The sequence below is a fragment of the Lagenorhynchus albirostris genome, chromosome 1, assembly GCF_949774975.1.
Source record: "Lagenorhynchus albirostris chromosome 1, mLagAlb1.1, whole genome shotgun sequence".
In the NCBI taxonomy this organism is placed as follows: Eukaryota; Metazoa; Chordata; class Mammalia; order Artiodactyla; family Delphinidae; genus Lagenorhynchus; species Lagenorhynchus albirostris.
The window spans coordinates 120,939,277-120,959,093 of NC_083095.1; the positions used below are offsets into that span (position 1 = coordinate 120,939,277).

At 44.6% G+C, this 19,817-nt stretch overlaps 1 protein-coding gene across 7 annotated transcripts in view; it reads left to right on the forward strand.

The window, feature by feature from the left end:
* Positions 1 to 19,817, forward strand: part of TLN2 (talin 2) — a 448,850-nt gene that overhangs the window by 230,196 nt on the left and 198,837 nt on the right. For 6 of the 7 annotated variants that reach the window (XM_060151222.1, XM_060151260.1, XM_060151243.1 and 3 more), the window contains exon 4: positions 19,521 to 19,692. In XM_060151222.1, coding sequence (XP_060007205.1) covers positions 19,557 to 19,692 — 136 coding nt within the window. In that variant the 5' untranslated portion in view covers positions 19,521 to 19,556. Of the gene's footprint in view, positions 1 to 8,948; positions 9,084 to 19,520; positions 19,693 to 19,817 lie in introns of those variants that run through there. The other variant, XM_060151229.1, reaches the window with a different exon arrangement.

Sequence of the window (19,817 nt, forward strand, 5' to 3'; positions counted from 1 at the left end):
CCTAGGTATACACCCAAACAAAGAGAATTTTAAGAATTTTATCTCACAGGAAAAAAAATTTTTTGAAGACAATTATTTTAAGAGAAATTTTAGATTTACAATTTAGAATTAACAATATAAAATTGAGAGGAAGGTACAGAGATTCCCCATGTACCCCCTGCTTCCACACATGCAAGACCTCCCCAATTATCAGTAGCACTCAACAGAGTAAAAAAAAAATTTTTTTTTTCTTTTTAACCAAGGATGAATCTGCATTGGCCCAAATCTATAATCACTCAAAGTCCATTGTTTACCTAAGGATTCACTCTTGGTGTGGTACATTCAGTGGGTTTGAACTAACGTATAATGACACATATTCAGCCTTATAATATTATACAGAGTTGGTTTCACGGCCCTAAAAATCCTCTGTGCTCTGCTTAACTCCACCCCCAACCCCCAAAACACTGACCTTTCTATTGTCTTATAGCTGTGCCTTTTCCAGAATGTCATATAGTTGGAATTACACAGTACACAGCCTTTTCAGATGGACTTCTTTCACCTTATAATATGCATTTAAGGTTCCTCTGTGTCTTTTCATAGCAAATATCATACTCACTAATCATAATTCTTATTCCAAGCTGGCTATCACTAGGGAAGAAGACTGATCATGCAGGTAGAACCCAATTTTAGGTATCATAAGAGGGGTCCACAAAACAGACCTGAAACTTTATAAGTCCTCTGGTCTAAAGGAGGTCAGGAAAGTGGAGGGCCAGCCAAATATTTTCAGAGCTGAGTGAGGACTTTACACCCCCTACATTTCTACTCTTTCCCATTGACCCTTCAGTCAGCTAGGGAAGTTAGCTCTAAGAGCGTATATCTCAGAGCAGGAATTCCAGAGACTTGGATGCTCTCATCACAGGAGAAAGTACTTGAGAAGCCAATCTCCAATGGCCCGAGGCTAGGTTTGTTTTGACATTGATTTCTTGTTTCTGTGCCAACTCTCTGGGGATATATCACAAAGAGATTTAATGAGTATTATTTTTGGTCTCCATTTATTTGATGCATGACCTAATGACTTGAGTTCTACTGTTACCCTTTTTTTTTGGCTTTCTGATTATTATGTACCACATAACTAAATCAATAAAGAAGAGAAATGGAGAACTAGCTCTGTTTAACATTTCAGGAGTGATGGAGTAATGCTGTCTATAAATATTTATATTTTCCTGAGAAGATGTCTTTTTCTTTTGACATTTAGACTGGCTCATGGAGAGAGTCACCACTGGGGTGGGGGAGAGAATGAAGAGTCTTTTCCTCAGTAAATTTTATACGTCTTTCAAAGGTAATCAGAATAGGGGAAAACGCAACAGGATTTTTCATTAAAGTTTTTTTTTTTTTTCTGGGGCATTGCAATATTTAGCCAGCCCTCTCTCACCCAGGATACTAAGAGTCAGGAGAAGCATGGATGAGAATTGAATGCTCCCCAAAAGCCAATACGTAGATGTGTTTGGCTGACAGCTTCCCATGTGTCCTCCAGCTTCCTTCCCATCCAGCTTCCCATCCCTCTCTGGACCTGGTCTCTCTGGCTTCCCTAATGCATCCTTTCTCCCAGTCCTGGCTTCAGCCCTTCCTGGGTGGCCCTTCCCATGCGCCTGGTCTGACAGCCACAATAAAGGATGGAAACCCTCAGAGCCCAACCCCAGTAGGTGCTCATCTGCCTTTCTTGGGGAGGGTAGAGGTCTGGGAAGGAGCTTGGAAGCAAAGCCATGCCTCCTTGCTTGGAACGTCCTTTAGCATGCTTTCTGAATTTTAGAAATCCTGCAGGCAGGCAGGTGAGCAAAGGGAAAGCCATGCCCTTTTACTTGGCTTGAGTTCCTGCAGCCCAGTGTGGAGAAGGTGGTTATACTTTCTGATCAGGGGATAGGTCTTCTGTGACCGGAAACTGGAAAGTCGATTATTACAAATGTATGTAGTTTGGGGAATACATAAAATCTTTTTGAAACATGGGGCCATGGAATTTTAAAATCAGAACCAACCCTGAGAAAGTTGAGATCACTGAAATAAAAGAGTAGACTGAGGGCTTCCCTGGTGGCGCAGTGGTTGAGAGTCCGCCTGCTGATGCAGGGGACGCGGGTTCGTGCCCCGGTCCGGGGAGATCCCACATGCCGCGGAGCGGCTGGGCCCATGAGCTCCATTGCAGACTGAGCAGTGTCTGGGGCCCTTCAGACCATCTTTGGTGGGGGACCCAGAGTGAAAGGCTGCAGTCCCCTGAGGACTTGATGAAAAACAATGAGACTCAACATGTGAATTTTTAAGAGGGCTTGCTCAGTGAATTCACAGTTATGTCAGGATGCCTTCTGTAGCACAAATGATCATCTATCTTTTTTTTCATGTGTGAGAATTTGATAGTAGGGTTTGTTTTTTTTTTTTGCGGTACGCGGGCCTCTCAGTGCTGCAGCCTCTCCCATTGCGGAGCACAGGCTCTGGACGCGCAGGCTCAGCGGCCATGGCTCACGGGCCCAGCTGCTCCGCGGCACGTGGGATCTTCCCGGACCGGGCCACGAACCCGCGTCCCCTGCCTCGGCAGGCGGACCCTCAACCGCTGGTGCCACCAGGGAAGCCCGATAGTAGGTTTTTGTTGTTGTTGTTGTTTTGTTTTGGTTTTTTGCGGTACGCGGGCCTCTCACTGCTGCGGCCTCTCGCGTTGCGGAGCACAGGCTCTGGACGCGCAGGCTCAGCGGCCATGGCTCACGGGCCCAGCCGCTCCGCGGCACGCGGGATCCTCCTGGACCGGGGCACGAACTGGTGTCCCCTGCATCGGCAGGCGGACTCCCAACCACTGCGCCACCAGGGAAGCCCAGTAGGTATTTTTTAATAGCTATATTTATATATACGATATGTTGGTAATGATGATAAAACCTGTCAATTCCAGTTTCATTGGGAGCCTTGGTGATGTGAGAGCCCACAGGGATAACAGCGGGTGCTGCCATGAGGCCACCAGTAAGACACAGCGGCCACAAAGTCCCCATGAGTACTGACGAGAAGTTACTTGTTCTCTCCCCTCCTCACGGATTTTGAGACAACTCCAGCAGCTGTTTTTTGGCCTTCAATTGTTATAGACAGATCATTCACAGAGGGCACAGTGTCATGCTGAGGACTTGTGCCACTGTGTGGGGAGGTGTTTAGGGTGGTCACTTCTTGCTTGCCTGTGCCGTAGGCCATTCCCATTCTGTCTGAATCATACCCAGTTAAGTCTTGCCTGCGAAGGACCCAAACTAATCTTAAAGCCCTTCAGGAACCTCGAGGACTCCCAGCCACCTGACCTCTTAGAGCCCTGACTTCATCTTACGATCACTTAGACACTGGAAGGACTTTGCGTTCAGAGTGACATCAGCTCCTATTCCAAACTCATCACGCTGTACTGCTTGTTGGGGTCCTCTCTGTCCGAGGAGCAGCATCTGGTCTAGTAATGGCACTCAATGAGTATATGTGGCTGAATAAGTGAATAAATGGATGAATGCATTCTTTAAGAAGCGAGCATTTTGTATACCATTCCAGTTGAAGTAGTTGGCTTCCTGCCATAGTGAAAAGCAGAATCAAGACTGAAACTCAGTTGTCTCTCTTTTTTAATTAGTTCTATGTAAGATTTAAGAACTAGAGTAGCCACAGCACTGCCCTGCCTGGTCTAAAAATTTTCTCCATTTAAAAACTACCCGAGTTATAGGGCTTCCCTGGTGGCACAGTGGTTAAGAATCTGCCTGCCAATGCAGGGGATGTGGGTTCAAGCCCTGGTTCAGGAAGATCCCACATGCCGCGGAGCAACTAAGCCCGTGCACCACAACTACTGAGCCCACGTGCCGTAACTACTGAAGCCCGTGCACCTAGAGCCCATGCTCTGCAACAAGAAAAGCCACCGCAATGAGAAAACCGCAGACCACAACGAAGAGTAGCCCACGCTCGCCACAACTAGAGAAAGCCCACATGCAGCAACAAAGACCCAACACAGCCAAATAAATAAAAATAATTTTTAAAAAATAGTCATTTAAAAAAAAAAAAAACAAACCTACCTGAGTCATAAAATTATCCCACTGGCCACCTTTTAGGTAAGGGGGTGAGGTGGGGAGAGAACCCCTCAAGCAAGGCATGTTAAGTTGGTTCCCATTGAAGAGCCATTACCCTTCCTACCCTGTCCACTGGCCAAACGACCATCAATTATCTGTCTTTGTATCTCTTTTGCAGAGAGGAATACCATTTTAGAATGCTGTATTTTAAATTTTTATCCAAACAGCATATTAGGTGTTAATAATAATAGTAGCAGCTAATATTGTGGTTTTAGACTTTTCCAGCAACAAGATCTTTGCTATGTGTTATTTTAAGTGAGTTTTGCATGAACTGAGACTTGGTATACATTGTAACTCTGGAATCATAAGGTCATACAGACCCTAAGTGGTGGTACTGCCATTGAGACCCATGTGCTCTAACTCCAAGTCCAAATTTGTTTTCTCCATAACATGATTTGTCTCAATATTAGTCAAGACAGTGGAAGAGATATGCTTGAAATTGGCTGAAAGATGGTTTTTTTAAATCTGAAGGAAATGGCCTAATTTTCTTAACAGAGTTATAATTTCTTTCTAATGCTTGTCCCTCTGTGATAAAAAGAAAGGAAGTCAAATGGAGGAATTGCATCCAACTGTATATCAAATAGTTCTGAAAGTCTGCCCGGTGGTGAGGATAATGAGGAATGGTGGGCCATCCAGGAGCCCATCATTATGTGTGAAGTGTAGGCTCAGAAATAGTTACGCAGTGTTCAGTCTTTATGGAATACCTACTCATATCCCAGGCTCTGTGGTAGGCCCTGGAGTCATGGTGGTCACTAGTCCTGGGTGGTGAGTACTGTCTGAGAGAGGAGTAGGCGGTGTGATAAACTGAATCTTGAAGAAAGAGCAGAACTTCCCCTGGGATTGAAAGGTAGCTTCTAACACCATCTGGAAGGCTACCATTCTCCCTTATCTACTCAAATCCTGTCCTTTGTTTAAGGCTGAGCTTATATCTCACCCTCAGCCTAATGTTATTCCCAACTGACTCTACCCAAAGTTCTGTCTTCATTCTGTGGGTACTTCTGGTCCTCTTGTCATTGCATCTGCATTTTTCTATAACTTCTTTATTAGCTCATAGGGGAGTCCTCTCTCTGGGTGTGGGTCATATGTGTGTTGTGAGCATTTCAGCCCATGTATGCAGGTCCAGCCCTGTTCCATCTCATTTTTTTCTTGTGAAGCTCTCAGCACAGTATCTTGTACCTTATAAGTGACTGACCAATTATCAGCCTGCTCTGTTGCTTTCACCATAGCCCTGGATCTGATTCATCCTGTGTCTCTGAGTTACTTGTGCCTCGATAGTTATTTCTACAACTTAAGGTAGTTGTGTTGAAAGTAGGGGGAGCTTCCAGAGAAGGTTGTGAAAATAACTCAATTGAAGGATGGAGCCTGGGGAGCTTCCTGTCTCATACAACGGAGGGGATGCTCTTACGAGGAAGAGAGCCATTCAGTTTCATCAAGATTAGAGTAATTGAAAGTGGTGTTGTGTTGTAGTTGAATTTATTTAAATTCCTGAAAAAATAGTGTATACTATAACTAAAGGCAAAAAAAAAAATCAAACTCAAAAAATACAATTTTACCACTCTAACAAAACACTTACATAGTCTCTTCCATATTTTCCTGTAAGAATCCAAAATTCTACATATCTTCAATCGCAGTATCCCACAACGAGAAGCATTTTCCACATTGCAGTCTAGTTCGTTGGATGGTATTCTAGCAAGACCAGGGACCCTGAAGGTAGATATACCCAGGTTAGAGTCCTCCCTGTCATTTACTATTTTTGTGACCTTAGGCAGAATAAAGCCATATATTATACATATGCCTTTGCATACACCAGTAGCTACATCTGTGCCTACGTTTACATGTTCATAAACAAAACATGTATTACTACGTATATTGACTGTGCTGTTAGTCATTTGTGTCAAAGTTGTATTAATTTCTTGTATTTAGGAAAATGCGACTAATTGAAATATGAATTGAACCATAATTAGCCTGGCTAAGTGTATTAATTTGCTAAGGCTGCCATAACAAAGAACCCCCAATTAGGTGGCTTAATCAGCAGAAATTGACCGTCTCACACTTCTGGAGGCTAGAAGTCCAAGATCAAGGTGTCCTTCCGAGGGCTAGAAGGGGAGGATCTGTTCCAGGCCCCTCTCCCCTCTTGGCTTGTAGATGCCTGTCTTCTTATGTCTCTTCACATCAGCTTTCCTCTATCCATGTCTCTGTGTCCAAATTTCCCCTTTTTATAGGGATACCAATCATTTTGGATTAGGGTCTGCCCTGATGATCTCCTTTTACCCTGATTATCTCTATAAATGCCCCATCTCCAAATAAGGGCACATTCGGAGATTCTTGGGGTTAGGACGTCAACATATGAATTTCAGGAGCCGGGGGCAGGGGGGACACAATTCAACCTATAACATTCTCTTAGGTGTTTTTGTTGGAGGACAAGATGAGTATCAATTTTATAAGCCATTACTGATAGGTGACAAAATTTTGTAGCATAATTCCTGTAGATGAGGCATTCACACTTTCAAAGTCAGGAAATTCTTCAGTCCTGCCATTTCTTTGGAGATCCTTATCCTTTGTTTCCCTCTGTCTTGACCCGTCTCTGTATTTTCTTCTGTTATTTTTCCATCTTTAGCTTAAGTTTTGTATTTGTTCTCAAAATCGTTTTTCAAGTAGTTTAGGTTATTGAGACTGATAATATGGCACTATCTTAAAATAATAATTTAAAATACTATGCTATACTCACCCACACTGTCAAGAGTTCATCATTTCATGTCATAGCCCTGGGGACATGTTTATTTCTTCCCAGTGCTCCTGATGAAGTAATATTTTTGTACACAGACTTAAATTTGATTTGGTTTTGTCATTTAGAAATGTACATCTTATCCATCACTCACTGATGAAATTGGCAGGACTTTTGATTTGGCTTTATTTTATTAAGTATAGGATAATGGTACTCCATCCGAGTCCTTCAGTTTAGTTAATATCTCTTGTAATTCTGGTTCGATCTACTGGGCAGTTCTTGAAACATGCGCTTACAGAAGGCAGAGCATTGATATTTATCGGGCACATCCATGCTATTTTCTTTGGTAAAGGCTAGTCTCATCCTTTTTTCTGTCTGTCATTTCCACTGTTTGCAATATATTTTAAAATTTATGTTAAGCATTTATCTTTCCTCTGCCTCTTTTCTGTAAATCTGGTTTACTGCCCATGCCAGATGTTTTTCCCCCATTCATGCCTTTTGTCAACTTGTTTCATAGGGTCCTTTGCAGCCTGAGTCCTTGATAGCAGACTTATTCTGTGGGGTAGATTGAACTATAAAATCTAATAGATTGATTACTGGTTTTTCTAGTTGTTAATGCATATTCATTTAGCTAACCTATAAATCAAACTGCTGATGACTGTACATTCAGATTTTTTCTTCTTGCCTTAACATCTTTGGGGTTGCTCTTTAAAAATACTGATGGTTCCTTAAAAAAAATAAAATCTAGCTTAAGAAAATCTGAAATAAAGAACAAGAGTTTTTAAATGGAAAAATCCTCTCATGGCCTTATTTATAATAGTAAAAACAAGTAGCTGATGGACACAAAAAGGAAGATAGAGCAAAGTAAATTATGATGCCTTGCATTGCTGTGTTATGCATCTATTTAAAACAATGTTTCTAAAAAGTTTGCAGTATTGTGGAAAATGATTATTGTGTTATTAGAATGGAGGAAAGCATCAGGATGCAGAATTCTATACAATGTGTCATCTCAACGTACTTAAAATTATACATAAACAACACAGAGGAGATGTACCAGAACGTTAGCAGTGCTTATTATCCTTGAGTGAGGTGAGGCCAGACAAAAGGCCGGATTCTGGTAGGTCTGGGTTTACACCTCCCCTTACACCCGTGTGTGCCTGTTGCTTAGGAGACACAGCCTCTTCAGCCTGATTATCCAGAGCAAACAGGACTCTCTCATTGACTCATTAAGTCAAGTGCTTATTAGTTCAGTGTATGACGTGTAATAATGCAACCGGTGAAAGTTGGTTAGTAAAAAACAATACACCTCTCACCCATTTTACCACTCTCCTAAGCCAAGCACTAGGTTTACTTTTCCATGTTTCTTTCTGTTTTAAAAGCACACAGTTGGAGGCACAGCCCCCAGTGCAGTGGCCTCTGTCAAGCCATGTAACCACTGTGTCCTGGTTGCCTTCACTGGGTGAAGCCTAAACTCCTTAGCATGGGGTTATGGTGAAGATTCAGTGACTACAAAAAGGGCTTAGAACCAGTGCCAGACACATAATCGCTTATATGTTCCCTGCTTTTCTTTTTGATTTAAGAAATTTAAAAACTAAATGTAGTTAAGGAATTCGGGAGGTTGGGAAAGTTATAGCAAAGATTTATGTATCTTGTAGAAAGCTGGACTTGATGATGTCTAAGTCTGAGATTTGGGATACCACAGGCTATGTTAAGTGTAACTGAAACACTGCAAGTTGTAGATATAAAATGAGGGTGATCTTGGAATGAGTAGCCATGGAAAATGAAGATACTTTGGAAAATCTAATCTCATGAGTAATTGCTAGGATTGGCACTCTGATAATATGTTAACGGACTTTAAATCTCCAGAAATGTAAGTTTTAGTCACATCCCTTGGTTTGTTTCCATTCTCCACATAAGTGCCAGATTTTTAGGTCTGGGCTCTAACAGAAATGCACTTCTGATTTATGGTTAATGGATTAACATAGAGAAACAGCAAGAATATGGTTTTAATACTTTCTGTTTTCTTCAGAATCCGTCCTTGCCAAAACCACGCACTATTACCTTTTTGAGTGATGGATGAAGCTGGGGGTTTGTAGCCTGGAATTCAGCCGTCTGAGGTCAGCAGTGAAAAACCCTTTCAGTGAAAGAAAATGGAGCCAGGAAGTGGGAGATTTCTTCAGTTTCTTAAGTGAAACCAAGCATGATGGTTTGCCTTGTCACCTCACCACTGAAGTCCACATTGGCAGCTAGCCTTCAGTCAGGTGTGTGCTGTTTTAGCATTAAATTAGGCACAAGCATGAGGAAGGTGACCTGAGGGGGAACGTGTGTGCAGTTCTTTTCACGCATTCTCCCAGGTTCAGTCTGGAGCACACTGAATATATTTTTCCCATATCATTGTAGAACAAAGCTCTCTTTTTTTTCCAAGTAAAAGCTAGTCTATCTGTACCCATCCCAGGAGTGTGTGCCTTTAGTGATAAAGCTTGTGTTTATCAGCATCAGCAGTAGCCTAAAGAATCTTTCTTAGGATTTTACAGGCTTGTCACCAAGGGTCAGAAGAAATTATGGGATGCGTTTATTCCCAGTTAGCCAAATGAATGGTGAATAATTCACAGTTCTCATGGTCTTGACCTTCACTTTTGTTTTTCTTCTGTTTTTCTTCTTAGACCTGACCTTTTATTTCTCTATTTTTTTTTTTTTTTTTTTGTAAACAGCCTCAAATCATTTGAATGAGTTAGGGTATAAGAGAATTCAAAATCAGAGTTAAGAGCCTTCTTCCTTACTTGTCAGAGGAAGGAAGTAGCAGGACTGAAAGGTAACATGCAAAAGGGACTAAGACGTGTGGATGATTTATTCAGCTGTCTCAGCAAGCATAGGCAAACAGTGGGATTGCTGGAAAGCCAGCACTGCCTTCTTAGTAGTCTGATGGGAAACAGCAGTATATGCCACACGCAGGCCAGGAATTCACCTATGCTCCCAGATCCTCTGTCTTTGTCTGTGAAATGGGGGTGCAAAACAAAACCTATTTTCCTTTGTAACCTGTTGAGCACATCAAGTAAAAAGACACCTGTGAAAGTGCCATGAAACTGTTCCGTGCCAAGTGGACACGAGGCATAGCATCTCGTGGTTGTTTCAGTGGGGACTTCCCCCTGGGAAGGCTGCAGATAGTGTTCTGAGAGCCTAGGAGATGAGAGGGTTTCTGCCAGCTGGGGTGATTGGAAAGACTAGTTTCTCAAAGCAAAGCTTGGTGCTGGTGAGTAACCAGGAAGAATGGAGAAGCATGGTGGTGCATTTCAGACAGGTGTATGCCACACAGGGGAAAATAATTGAGTTATGCAGGGATTGAAAATATATTTGTTCTGTTAAAATGGAGAGTGCTTACAGTGTGAGATGGGAAATGGGTGAATGGGGGGCCCAGACCCTTGAGCTAAGCAGTTTGAGCCTGATTACCCATATATTTCAAAATGCTGTATGTATTAAAAATTGGCTCTAAGCAAATTATAACGCTATAAACACATAGGTGTCTGCTCCCCTTCCTTTTAGCGGGTCTTCCTGTGCTTCTCTGCTCGTTGCCCTTTTTCAGCAGTGTCAGGTTCTGGATTGGTGTGCACTAAACTATCCCTCCCACCTCAGAATTTCTTGGTAATTAGGAATCATCTTTAGTAAAGGACAGCTCTCAGCTCCTTTGCTTGAAAGGTTCTAAAACTTAACTTTCTAAAACAGTGATGAATGCAAATGCCTGCTTTTACAGCAAAATTTAACTGGACACAAATCAGTACGACCAACTATGTACTTAGCAATGGAGTTTCAGGTGCCGGTGCCAGTGCCAGGAGCCGGCTGGGGACGGGAGGGTAAGTTGGAGGTATCCTCGGAGGGCTCTAATCACACCACACCTATAACCAACCCTGTTCATTGTGGCAACGTGGGAAGGTCTGGTTGTGGTTTGCTACCAGTGTGACCTTGAGAAGATCAGTTGATCTCAAGATTATAGTTTCTTCATCTGAACATGGAAAACAGTCTCAAAGGTTTTTTCCCATCATTCTGTATTCACCGTTGTATGCACGCTTTGGTCCTCTTGGTGACTTGCACCTCCGTACATGCATTAAACATACTTAGCCCTTCTCTCTGGCAGGTACTTGATGGTGAGCGATACACATGGTCCCTGCTCTCAGGGAGCTTCCAGTTATTCCCACCTGGTGTGGATTTGGTTCTTTTTTGTTTCTCATTTGCCAAAATAAGGAACTTCATCTTGTGAGCCGTGAGGTTTAGTCTCTGTGGTCAGTGTAAATGGTTGCGGATGAGTAGAAATAGTGGGGTCTGCTGGATGTTTGCTCTCTGTTCATCCTTGAGTCATGATGTGAGTGTGAATAATTCCTAATGACTAATTTAGAGAAAAAAATTGGTGTACGTCTTTCCACGATGTGCATATTAATTCCACAACCATTTATTAATCATCTACTTGTGGTGGGCACTGTGCTATGGCCTTGAGCTTCAAGCGTGGCCGAAATGATATAGTCCTTGCTCTCAGAGGACAGTGGGGGAAATGGACCTCTCGTGGCAAATGTATTCCTGACACTGTGTTGTGTATATATCTTAATGCTGGTGTAATGGGGACAGGCAAGCATACAAAGTGATATAGCCCTGTGGGTTGGGGGCGTTTGCAAAGCAGCCCTGGGTGCCAACCACTGGGCTAGAATTTTTGTTGACTTGCCTGGCCTGCTAAGTTCACACCTGCGGGTGGTTAATCATTTGTCCTATGCTCCTTGACCACCTGACTTTTTAATGACAGTTATTTCTAGTTGAGGTGTTCAGAATCAAACAGCGATCCTGGCTTCCCGTGCCTCCCTGAAGGAGGACTAAAGAGATGTTCTTAAGTGACTGTTCTCTCTTGTTTCCTGGTCTTTTTCTAAGTGGGCTGTTGGGCGCATGGAAAAAAAATCACGTCAGCTGTGTTTTCTTACTGTTTTCTCCAAGCCTCGTAGCCGGACCTCTCACAAGTTGTTGATGTGGGAGACCAGGGGAGCCTCTCCAATCAGACTCTCACCTCTACACTCTCACTAGCAGGAAGAGATGTGAGGGCCCAGTGGGGAGATAAGGTGATTAAGGCTGGAGATGAGCCCCAAATGGGACCCTCAGCCTCCTCTCCTCCTGGCCCCTCCTTGAATTAGACACCTGGTTCTCAATTAATGGTTGACCTGACTTACCTTCCTAGAAGATGACGGACACCTGTGGAGGCCTGCACTGAGGCTGGGCTCAGTACATGGAGTCTGAATGTTCAAGGCGAGCCCTAAGGTACTGGAGCACGGACAGCCCAGGAGAGCGAGATGGAGTGTGAGACCCTCCGGGGCTTAGCTTTCAAGGCATCTCTGGGTAGCCGTGGCCCAGTTACAATGGGTTCTTACTTGTCAGATGGGCTTTCCCCCCTCCTCCCTTTCAGAGGAGCAGGTAAGGGGTGGAGAGACGGGGAAGCTCTTTCCGGGGCATTTCTTTGAGAGCAGAATCGTTCACAGGAGATAGAAACACGGATGAATAATAGCTTCTATATAGGCCCACATTTTATGCCGACATTCAGTTATGTGATGCATGCTGTTACCAAACAGAGCTGTATTTTGCCTGCTGAGAGAGGAACAGACCTACAGAAGGGGTCAGGCACAGCCATCGTAACTGGATTCAGCAGTCTTCCAATGGGTCAGAATGGAGTCAGCGGCTGGAGGGAGAGGTTGGGATTGGTGGGTAGCTCTTACTCTCCTGCAGATCCAGGGCCCCACTGAGGCTTGGTGGCCTGTCGCTGTGGTCCTGCCCGCTGAGTGCCACTCTTCTGCTGTACAGCAGAGTATGCAGAACCAATGGTACCTCACATGGGTTACTCCTGGGCAGAGGACATTGACAAGCCCTAGGGCAGGGGCATATTGTGATGCCAGCCCTGCCCCAGAGGGGGAGGTGTTTTTTCCTTTGGCCTCCTGGATTGAGGGAATTCATCGAACATGCAAGAGCGACAGCTAGGAGTACTAGGAGTTACCTGATCCACAAAAACGTTCCACTTCAGGGCTCATCCTTAGCTAGTTCTGCATCTAGAAAAATCACGTTGTATGATGTGAATAAGGATGAACACAGGAACCGTGTAGTGAAAAGGGTTGCTAGAAGGTGAGCTCCAACTAGGCAGGAATCTTGTCTGTCGTTGCTTCCCGAATGCCCGTAATAGTATCTAGTATATGATAGATGCAGAATAAATAATGAAATGAATTTTGCAGCTCAGCTGGTGGCTGAACACAGTATGCTGTTTTCAGTGTTTGTCCAACCGCCATGACTAATAAATAATAACAACAAACCCTGAGCCTGTACTTTCTTTGTGCCCTTGACATGTATGAACTTCTTTAGTCCTCTAACAATCTTTGAGGTCGATTTATTATCGTCTCCTATTTTAGAGAGGAGTAGACTGAGGCAGATGGCACTTAAGTGACCAGCCTAGGGTGGCAGCTGGTAAGGCAGGGGTGGGGTTGGAACACCATGGCCCTCACCAGGGCAGAGAGCCAAGGGGTGGTTGCTCATCTTGACCACCAGTGCTTTTGGAGAGGAGGAGGTCTTGGCTAAGTTGGGCTTGTTTGTCCCAGGGTGGACTGGGGTGAGCCTGCAGCCTGCATCGCTGCCATCATACTGGGCTGTTTACAGCTCCCTGGGACTAAAAAGTGTTTACTTTGAAAGGAGAGAATGTCTGGGTTTCATCTCTGGTGAAACTATTGGCTCATCTTCCACAATGGATGGCACAGAAGGGTTTCTGTCTCGGTCCAGGTGACCTTCATACATACAATCAGGGCCAAAATGGTCAGAGTGAGAAGAGATTATGCGAAGGAAAGTAATGGATGGTTTATGCCTCTACACCCTGTCTTTTTTTTTTTTTTTGCCATGCCACGCAGCTTGCAGGATCTTAGTTCCCTGACCAGGGATCGAACCCAAGCCAACAGGACTGAAAGTGTGGAGTCCTAACCACTGGACTGCCAGGGAATTCCTGTACCCTATCTTTTAGCAAAAAATGAACAGGGACTTAAAGTTCAACTAGATAGACATTTAACTTGGGGCAGAAGAAGAACAAGGATAGGATCATAAAATAGAGGCGAATTAGACACTAACAGTACTGCAAGAAACAGCATACATGTTCGGCCCTCAGCCTTCGTGCAGCCAAACCAGAAGAGGAAGCCTGGTCAGCTCTCCTAGGCTCCCAGCCTGGAGGGACAGGAATTAGCAGGAGGGGTGAGGTTACAGGAAAGTGGACATTGAGGGTCAGTTGTAGTCAGGGTCAGTGCTGCGCTGACCTGAAAAGATCACAGCGGAGAGAAGGGAAAAGTCAAGTTTTATCATGGCGTGTTGTCAGAGCTGCATGATCTTCTTAAGGCTTGAATGGATCTATAGTGAGACTTCTCACAGGCGTTGAATACACGCTCAGCTTTCGCTGGCATCTCTAGGTTGCTTTATGCTTTAATCCTACCTCCTTTCTGCCGCAAGTCAGGACACTTTATTCCAACAAATGTCTGTGCTGCACGTCTCTCATTGTGTCGAGAGGAGGGCTAGAAACAGCTCATTGCCGTGCTCCCCGTGGGAGGGTGATTCAATCGCCATCCACTTTGGATTCAGACCTCACTGAGGTTTTTCTGTGTGGGGGGTCCACTTGCGTGATAGTAGGAAAAGTACCTTGGCTTTATACATAATCTTGTCGTTTATAAAGCATTTTTATGTGCATAATTTGCATTTTTTAAAACATTCCCGTGCAGGAAATTGTCGGTCCTGTTTCATGCTTTCATACTTGGGAACACTGAGTCATAATAAAACAGAGAGCCAAGAGTAAGTAGAAGAAATTGGAGCCTTTTCGTTTTTGACGACCGTGCAGAGCTCGTTCAGAGTGACTGATGTGGATTTTTTGTCTTTTTGCGTAACGTGTTCCCGTGTAGTGAAACTGATGCTTTTCGCAGTGGTTGTTTTGAGATGGTAGACCGCGAAATAAATCTCTGGTGTCCCTTATTCCGTTCAACATCTGCCCTGAGCTAAGGATAGTGGCCTCCTTTGTGAGATGTCAGGATAAGGAGAATAGGGGAGGAGCTGGCCAAGCAGCACGTGCCTGCTGGGAGGCTCCTTTCATGGGAGTTGGTGGCTTCCTGCTCTCTGAAAATCAGAGAGAGAAGGTCCAAGGCATCGACAGGCTGGGACTGAACGTGGACCACACACTCCTAGTCCAGCGCCCTTTGCTTGAACCAAGACTCACCCTCTCCTCCCCCCTCCTCTCACACACACGGGCAGCGGCGTTGTGTGGCGAGGCACCTGCCTCCAGCAAGGACACTTAGTTGTCCTGGGCCTGCCCCCAAGGGCCGTAATAAGGGGAAACCAGGTCTGTATAGGTGCTGGCTAGAAAGGGAGGTTGCAGCATCCATGTGGTGAATTGTTTCTGGATAAAAAGCCTTCAAAGCGTAAATCAGAGCTACCGCCTGTTCCGCCACCCCTTCCATCAGGCCTCTGTACTTGTTGGGCCAGCCCCCCTCCTCACTTGTCTCGTAGACCTGCTGCTCTGGCCTTACCCCCGCTCTTTTCCCAGCTGCCAGAGACCTCCAAACAGCCAGATTCCGCTGTCCTGTCTCAGCACCCCTCTTCCTGAACTGTGATTAGCATTTGACACACGTGATCTCTCCCTCCTGCTTGAGGCACTTTCCCTCTGGTCCCACCCTCTCTCCATGTTCCTCCCTCCCCTACCACTAGGTCTCCTTGCGGGTTCCTTCTTGTCCTGCTTGTAGAACATTGTTCCAGGACCCGGACCTCAGGTCTCTTCCCTCTCGTGCTCACTCCCTAGATGATCTTTCTAGCCCCAAAGACTTGAACATGGCGAAACTCCCGCACCCCGCATCGTATCTCCAGTTTTGTGTTTGACTCTGCTCCACCTCTTGCTGAATACATCCCAGAGGAATTCCTTAGCAACTTTTCACCCCAGACCGGTGCCTCCAGCAGCTTCCTCCCCCTCAGTCAATGGCTTCTTCATTTTTCCAGTTGTTTTGGATAGAAATGTTCCTTCCCTGTCATACTTTCCTGCTTCTCTTCTTGTCTTCCGCTTCCCCATGTTCTGGGCTTCTTTCCCGTGTTGCTCATTGATTCTGCACCCTCTGTCCTGCAGCCCCCCGTTCCTCAATTTGCCCATTTCTCCTCGCTCCCCTCTGTGTCTTCTACTTCCGTCTGAGCTCTCCTGTGTGGTCTGTCCTGCTGCGCATTTCTGCTCTCGGCCCCGTGTCGTGGCTCTGCCTTTCCGGGCGATTGAGTCTTTCTCTGGTTAGCTACAGGGACCATTCATTTGCTCTTCAGAAAGTCCAGTTACTAGCCTGGGAAGGGACGCTTTCATGTAGGGATACTTATACTGGACTACTTCCTATTCTCAGGGGATGGAAGATACTAACCATTTCACTCTCTCTGCTGTGTTGTGTAAACAGCACCCATGATGTCATCAAGTTTCCCACCGACTGTTATCACCAGCTATGCTCATGGATCTCACCATTTCAGGAAACCCCACAGTTGTCACCAGCTGCAGGGGAAAAACTAACCCATGGAGTGATTTACACCCCAGCAAATTTGTCAGTTTATCCCTAGAGTTTATATTTGTATTTTTATTGAAGTATAGTTGATTTACGATATTTTAGTTTTAGCTATACAGCATAGTGATTCAGTATTTTTGCAGGTGATACTCCATTGTAGGTTATGGCTGTAGGTTATAGGTTATAAGATAATGGCTGTAATTCCCCGTGCTACACAGTATATCCTTGTCGGTTGTTTATTTTGTACATAATAGTTTGTATCTGTTAGTCTCATACCCCTAATTTGTCCCTCCCCCTTTGGTAATCACAAGTTTGTTTTCTTTATATGTGAGTCTGATTCTGTTTTGCATATACATTCATTTGTATTATTTTTTAGATTCCACGTATAAGTGATACCACACAGTTTGATTTCTTCAAATTGGAGAGTTGGTTGGTTAAATATGCCTATTAAAAAGAGTTGGGTAGAGCATTTTACAGGCATACCTTGTTTCATTGCACTTGGCTTTACTGTGCTTTGCAGCGACTGTGTTTTTTTGTTTTTTGTTTTTTAACAAATTGAAGGTTTGTGGCAACCCTGACTCAGATGAGTCTATCAGTATTGCCATCTTTCCAACAGCATTTGCTCACTTCATGTGTCTGTGACCCGTTTTGGTAGCCCTCGCAATATTTGAAACTTTTTCATTATTATATTTGTGATGTTACTATTGTAATTGTTTTGGGGAGCCCTGAACCACACCTGTACACGAGACAGGAAACTTAACTGACAAATATGTGTTCTGACATCTGCACTGACCAGCCGTTCCCACATCTCTCTCCCTCTCCTCAGGCCTCTCTATTCCCTGAGAAACAACAGTATTGAAATTAGGCCAATTAATAAACCAACAGTGTCCTCTTAAGTGGTCAAGTAAGTGGAAGAGTCACACGTTTCTCATTTTAAGTCAAAGCTAGAAATGATTTAGTTAGTGAGGAAGCCAAGACAGGCTGAAAGCTAGACCTCATGCCCCCAACAATCAAGTTGTGAATGCAGAGGAAAAGTTCTGGAAGGAAATCAAAAATGCTATAGAGAAATCCTTTGTGAAAGGAAGAATCGATCAATACGGCACAGGACGTTGCTGTCTTAAGTAATGGCCACAGCCACCCCCATTTTTAACCACTACTACCCTGGTCAGTCAGCATGGCCCTCCACCAGCAAAACCGTTACGACTTGCTGATCGCTCAGAGGATGGTTAGCAGTTTTTAGCAATAAAGTATATTCTGATAGTGTATACGTATTTGGTTTTTTTTAGACATCATGGTATTGCACACTTAATAGACCATAGTATGGTGTAAACATGACTTTTATATGCACCAGGAAACCAAAAAATTCGTGCGACTCACTCCATTTCGATACGCACTTTATCGTGTGGTCTGGAACCAAACCCACGACATCCCCGAGGGATGCCTACGTATGTGGCTTTACAAGACCTCAATCTTGTAGATGGAAAATCATCAGATATTTTGAACAACTCAATCTAGTCACTGCCCAGGCTGTAGTAAATTAATTCTGTTTAGGGCAGATTGTCAGTGAATACTGCTATTGTTTGTTGAGAAGTGTATCTTGACATTTCTCAAATAAGAAATATTTTCATGTTTTCATGGGCCAGATTTATGCGGAAGCTAAGCAGAGGTCAGAATGACTTTACAGTTGGACAGCGTAAATGGTTGCATGAGAGTGTGTACACACCTTGCCCATGGATACCAGAGCATCTGTTGAAAACTGTCCTCTGTATCCAAGTGACTGTAGCCGCTGGATGTTAGGAAGCCAGTGGTTAGTGAGGCTTGCTGAGAAGCAGCGCCTTAGAGGCTCCCACCCCTGGTCAGCCTGCTGCCCTCTCTGCCTGTGGCCACCTGATTGCTTCTTAGCACTTGCATTCCCAGAGGGAGCTGTGGTCCTGGTTTACTACGTGTAGATTCTCTAATAAAAGACGAGAAAGGAGTGTGAGATTGAAACTCCTGGGGATTTGTTATCCATGCAGCTCTAGGATTCTAATAAGCTACTCACTGTGAAGTGCCTTATTTTGGTTTCCAGGATGACAGTGAGCTGGGTAGGTCTGTGTTGGCTTCTCAGGTGCAGGGAAGATGCCTCCCTCTTGTGTCCAAGGCGTGCATTGATAGAGGCTGGCCTGAGTTGGGGGGTAAGTTTCTGGCCAAGGAATGGAGCAGGTAGTTGAAATCACCCAGAAGCCACCAACTCAGAAAATGCGTTAAATGACTGGACTTAAAATGTAAAAAGAAGGCTTTTACAAAATAATTCAAACCCAGCCTAAGCACCTATCTATTTTTAAAGCCATTGAACTGGATAAGAAGCAAAATATCCCAGGCGTTTGTCTGAATGAAAGAACAACTAAATTGGCATTTTCTTCACTTTGAGACCCCTGAGGAGTCTGAAGCTGCCTGGCACACCGGGTGTTTAAGATAAGCCGCTCTGGCCTCATTAGTGATGGCTGTGCCTTGGCCTGGCACTGAGGTCCCCTCAGGATTCAGTTCTTCTGTGAATTATGAAGGGCAGATAGCAGCGTATGGCTCCTTTATTGCAAGGAAACGGAAGCAGAGTGGCCAGTTGGCTGTCTCCTGGCGATAGGGCTGGGCCTCCAAGCCAGGTCTTCTGGTACAAGATGTGGTGGAGTTTGGCCGTGAGAAGCACCCCAGAGGGCAGAGGTGCCTCTTCCCTGTGCCCAGGAGCTGCTGGGGAGGGAGCCCCGCAACTGAGGGTGCTGACAGGCATTGTCAGGAGACAGCAGTGGGCGCCCAGGACACTCGGCCTCTCACCTGGAGGACACTCACCTGGGAAATGCCACTCTCCCTGGGGAAACCCCAAGTAGGGAGCAGCCTTGAGGAAGGAGCCTTGGTGAACTCCTGTGGTTCCCTCCTTCCAAGGGGCTCTCCTTGCCACCCTATGATAATGGTAACTCCACGACTGCTGCTGTCCTATTCTCAAATTTTCAAAAGTTATTTTTTAACTTGTGTTTTTATCCGGAGCCTTCTCTTTAATTGCTATTTTATTTTCTTTCGATTTTTAAAGCTGATTCAGACTCTAACGTTTTTTTTCTACTGGACAGTTATCACGAACATCACGGTTTGTTCGTTTGTGTTCCCCAGACATTCTAAGTGAGAGTCCTCAAGTCATCTGGAAAAATGGTGGCCCTGTCCTTAAAGATCTGTGTCCGCCACTGCAACGTGGTGAAGACCATGCAGTTTGAACCATCGACGGCGGTGTACGACGCATGTCGAGTCATTCGGGAACGGGTACCCGAGGCACAAACTGGCCAAGGTAGGCCATTGGTTATTTACTGGCTGCTTGAAATGTGTTTGTATGTTTTTCCCTTAATAGTTAAGGAAACGGAGGCTCTGAGTGGTACACAGGTGTGTATGTTTCAAATGAAATGTCTTCTTATC